Genomic DNA, 5,081 nt, shown 5'->3' on the forward strand with positions numbered 1-5,081 from the left:
GTGGGATCCGAACCGGGGCCATCTGGCATCCCAAGCCAGCTCTTAACCAACGCACCACTCAGCCGGCCCAAAAGTCTAATTCTTAATTAGCCACAGTTTTAGACTAACTAGCACACCCATTGCTCTGATATTTATGAAACAAGTTTTAATCAGATATCTATTATCAGTTTAAATAGATATGCCCAATTTCAAATATCTAATCATCTTTACCTAAACACCGAGTATCTTTATGGGAGGCAATAGAAGCATTTTAACTTGTAAGTTTTGAATTTTTGTTCTGATTCAGACTCTGCTGCTAACTAGCGGTGACCTTTGGCAAGCCACTTTAACCACACTGGATCTTGTGTTCTTAGAGATTAAACTGTGCAACTGGATTAAATAAATGCTCTCCAAGTCCCAGAACTGGGCCCAGCTCGAAGACTCTGATTAGGTATGAACCAGTTAACGGTACTCCCTCTTGTCAACACTAGAGGGAGCTACATTCATGTCATCACTGGGGTGGTTAGGGAAACTGCAAGGCAAAGCATCTTTAAATAGAAAACTGACTTTACAGAACGAGGGAAATTAAGTATCAAGTGAGAGATCCATATTGCTCCGACAGCCACACCCCACAGGCTCTCTCACCTCCCTCTTATAGACATCAAAGAATCTCACACTTGACTTGCATCAACACGTCTTAGGGCTTTAATTCTAATTCCAAAAGAACCAAGTTGGTTTGAGTCACTCCTACAGATTTCTTTCCCCATTCAGTCTATTTTCTTTCTTAATCAAATTAACAACAAAAGCAAAGTAATTGAAGATACTATTAGAAAATCCCCAAGGAAATGAGATGGAAGAGAAAGATTCATATCATACTGAAGCTGTGGCCTGGAAAAATCTGTCAAGTTAACTGCAACTGAATTCATTTGCAGCCTGTCACTCAAACTCAAAGCTACCACAGCTACTCTGAAAACAAGAAAACTATTCAAAAAGAGGAAAGGTATGGGGCAGCCAATAAGGGGCTCAGGTGGTTGGGGTGCAGGCTCTTAACACCAAGGTTGCCAGTTCGATTCCCACATGAGCCAGTGAGCTGTGCCCTCCACAACTAGATTGAAAACAATGACTTGACTTGGAGCTGATGGGCTCTGGAAAAACACACTGTTCCTCAAAAAATTAAAAAAAAAAAAAAAGAGGAAAGATATAAGGAAAAGAAGGAATCAGGAAAAGAAGGAATCAGTATAGCTCTGCGATGTATTGTACAAACTGGAACATCTGCCTAAATAAATGCTGTCATTGTTCTGCTGGGCTCTGCAGTAAGAAGCTTGCAGCTACTGAAGAGTGATGTCAGTAAGTCGAGGCAATAGGATCACTTTAGGCATTTGGCAAGAAAACTGTCAAGTAACCAGATAAGGGAATGGAGGGTGGGGGAGAGAAGGGAAAGAAAAGCATCTCCAAAGTTAAGCTTATTCTGAAGTTATATGCATACTCTCTCTCTCTCTCTCTCCCAGCTCCAAAAACACTCCTGGCTGTGCAAATGTATGACCAAACCATTATGGAACAAGTGAAATGAAAAATCAAAAACCTCTCCATTGGTATCAACTTAGTTTCTCTTGGCCCAGAAACACAATGGCATGTTAACCTGACAGAGGGGGCATACATTGTGGATATTACAGAGTGTGGTCTGTGGGAGAAAGATAAATGCAGTCCTGAAGAACCCCTTTTATTTAAATTCCATAGATTAATTTAACACTGAGAAAGCAAAGCCTCAACCGTCAGAACTGGACTAGCTACTTTTTAGGACATGGGCTGTTCCTGAGTAAAAATAGATTATAAAGCACCTTTGGAAAGTCCCTTTAAAGTTGGGAGAAGAGAAAATCTACTAGAACAAGACAGTTATTTTTTTCACTTGAAAAAACGCAAACTCAGACCTCCAGAGGTAAAAAACAGAGTAAAACTCACAAGGTTAAAATCAACGTATTCCTATGGATCCAAGTAGTTGGATGCTTGTTTCTTAAATCATCAATTTCACATGCTCTACAGATACTACAGCCTTAACAGAGTCAAAAGATTTCTCTTTTCTTTTAGGATATTAAAAAAAAAAGTTCAGCAACCCTTTCAGTCAATGAGCCTCATGGGAAACATGAGAAAAATGTATTTTACCGTTAAAAGGAGAACAACTTGTTTTCCTTGCTTTTTTTAGGACACATGCCAATGTATTTCCAATTCACTCTGTTTCATACTGACCTTTAAAATGTTTCTGCCATCAAATGACTCTCTTTCCTTGAAGATATATTTTCCATCTGCTGTGTAGAGATTGTACCTGCCTTCAGCTGTAAACATCGCAAATATAATGTTAGAAGAGAAGTGTGGATTATTCATCTGTTTGTTTTCTCTTGGATTTCTATAGGTACAACTAGCAAAATCTCCATGTACTACCATGGCATATAGAGAGAGGAAAACATCAGGCTATGAGTTAAGAGACCCAGTTTCTAGTCTCAGCTCTGTCATCAACTCATTCAATATATGTTTGTTCATTCAACATTGTCCAAGAACTCACTGTACATAAACTATACAACTAGCTATATTCTTAGGCAAATTATCTCCTCTGTAGACCTCCGTCCCTCATGTACAAAGTCAGAGGTTAAGACTAGGTGATCTTAAACACCCAAGACTTTGTAAAAGCTATATGTATTTTTAAAATATGTAAAAATGCACAAAAGTTCACACATTAACTAGTAAAAAATGCTGGCAATCATGCTTTGGGTTGATTTAAGAACTCCCCCCAAATGAGAAAGATCCCTTTAGTTGCAATCAAAGATATCCTTACAGACATTCTACACATAAATGCAACAAATCTATGACCTTAGTCTCGTCAAAGCTCTAACTCCTTGAGTTAATTTAGCTTGCTTATCTCAAAAGGTGTCCCTAGAGTATAGCAAGAAAAGGATATCAAAGGATAATAGGAAAGAAAACATGAAACACTGTATTCTATGTTCCTTTCAAGTACAAATTTAACACAGAGAAGAATCCAGGGTATAGAAAATTCAAAGCATCCTCAAGAATTATTTAACTGCCAGAGTATTTTCCAAAATATCAACCTTTTCCTGCCCACCACCAGACTTTCAAAAACATTTGTATTTCCACTTTTGAGTATGGTCCTTTACTGTATATAGGTATGGAGACTACCAAGTCAGAATTGATCAATATATCCAGAGTGATCACTCAAGGAACATAATATATTTTAGCTAACCCATTGGAATTACACATGGGTAACTATGGGACCATTTCTCTAATGGGAAGTAGTCTCTTAATCAAAGATCCCAATTCCATAGATATTTCACAGCTTAAAAATGGGTCCTCTGTTAAGAGGCGATATGAAATTTAAAGTAAACTATACTGGGCCGGCCAAGTGGCGCGATGGTTAAGAACTGGCTTGGGACGCCAGAAGGCCCCGGTTCGGATCCCACAAATGAGGGCCAGTGACACTGCCCTCTACAGCTAAGATGCTGAACAACAGCTCAACCTGGAGCTGGGCTGCTGTGAGTCACCGGCGACGGCATAGGCTGCAGTCCCTGTGGCAGTGGGTTGCCACGGGCTACCGTATGTAGCCAGCAGCCGGCGTGAGTGGCCAGCAGCCGCTGTGAGTGGCCGTCCAGAAGCTGGCGACTGATGTGCCTCGCCCGGGAAGAGCGCAATGATTGTGCCAACTTGGGCCAGTGAAGCAACGTCCTCCACAACTAGACTGAAGAANTACCTGTTGGCAGCTCAGCGGCTGCTCAGCTCGGGCTGGACTCGAACCGCTGTTGCTCAGAGCTCAAACTCTTGAGCGAGCTCTTAACCAACTGAGGAGAATGATTCTTTAGTTTTCAATTCTTCTTTCTTTTTTTTCAGCTCTTCTTTCAAAGTGCTTCTTAGAGTAAGAAAAGTCTTATTTTAACTGGGACTAGACAGATAGTAGTCTATTACACCTGCAACCATTCTCAAAAGTGATTTACCAAAAAAAATGTAGCTTTCACCTCCAAAAGTCATTAGAGCTTTCTTTTTTCCTATTAAGGCACCCAGAACACATACTATTACACCGAGCCAAAAGGACTAATTCTCTTCATGGAGGAGAATAGCAATTGGCTGTTACTCATTAAATTCTTACAACAATGAGCAATGACTTGCTTTCTCATTTTGTTTCTCTGAATAGATGAAGTTGATTCTTTTCCAAGGCTATTTCCCATCACCAGCATTCCTGACCCTTGACCTATGTAGCTGTTATTATGCTGCACACATATCTTTAACAACCTTAGCAGCCAATGCAGTTAACCTTTCTGTTTATTCCAAGTCAGTTCTTATCTTGTTAGTTAAATTGATTTTCTTTTTTTTTGCTTTCTAAACATAATTTTGTCTGGTACAAAAACTATATATATAATCCATTGATTTTTCTGAATCTTTTTTTTTTTTCAAGCATTTCAGAGGCCATGAGTCCTCATGTTCTATTTGAGAAAGACATGTCCATTTGTGGTAATTCCATAAGGTGGGCTGGTGGAACTACTTCACAAATACAGTTATCACCTCTTAGGTGTGTGGGGGTAATTGCTGGAGGCCATATATCACATATTCTCAAAGAAAAATTAATTCCTTTGATTGAACACAAGTGAAAGATTGTATTTTCTGGAGCCTAATGATTATAAAGTAAAATACTGGAAACTATACCAAAAGGTGCTTTGTTATAACTATCTGTATTCAAAGGTACTTCTCTATACTCAAAACTTGCCCCCATCATTTTGTATTGTAATTGTCTATTAACCGTCTGTACCCCTCAAAGACAGGAAGCTCCTGGAAAGTAGGGACTGTATCATAATGACTGTTTTGTCTGCAGGACACATTAGGTATGGCAGATGGTATACAATAATTATTTCTGTTGGTGTTAGTATTAAAATCAGCTCAAAAGTCTAATTCTTTTTTTTTTTTTTTGGATTTTATTGGGGAATTGGGTGAGGGGAACAGACAAGTTGCTGTTGTTTTTGTTCTTCAGTCTAGTTGTGGAGGATGTTGCTTCACTGGCCCAAGCTGGCACCATCATTGCGCTCTTCCCGGGTGAGGCAGATCAGTCG

The 5,081-nt window shown here is 39.4% G+C and overlaps 1 protein-coding gene across 5 annotated transcripts in view; it reads right to left on the reverse strand.

The window, feature by feature from the left end:
• The window catches only part of ASCC1 (activating signal cointegrator 1 complex subunit 1), a 124,827-nt gene that overhangs the window by 21,359 nt on the left and 98,387 nt on the right, over positions 1–5,081 (reverse strand). For all 5 annotated transcript variants that reach the window (XM_019625483.1, XM_019625509.1, XM_019625500.1 and 2 more), the window contains exon 9: positions 2,224–2,309. In XM_019625483.1, coding sequence (XP_019481028.1) covers positions 2,224–2,309 — 86 coding nt within the window. The remainder of the gene's footprint in view (positions 1–2,223; positions 2,310–5,081) is intronic.

This window comes from Hipposideros armiger, unplaced genomic scaffold (assembly GCF_001890085.2).
Source record: "Hipposideros armiger isolate ML-2016 unplaced genomic scaffold, ASM189008v1 scaffold_15, whole genome shotgun sequence".
Classification (NCBI taxonomy): Eukaryota; Metazoa; Chordata; class Mammalia; order Chiroptera; family Hipposideridae; genus Hipposideros; species Hipposideros armiger.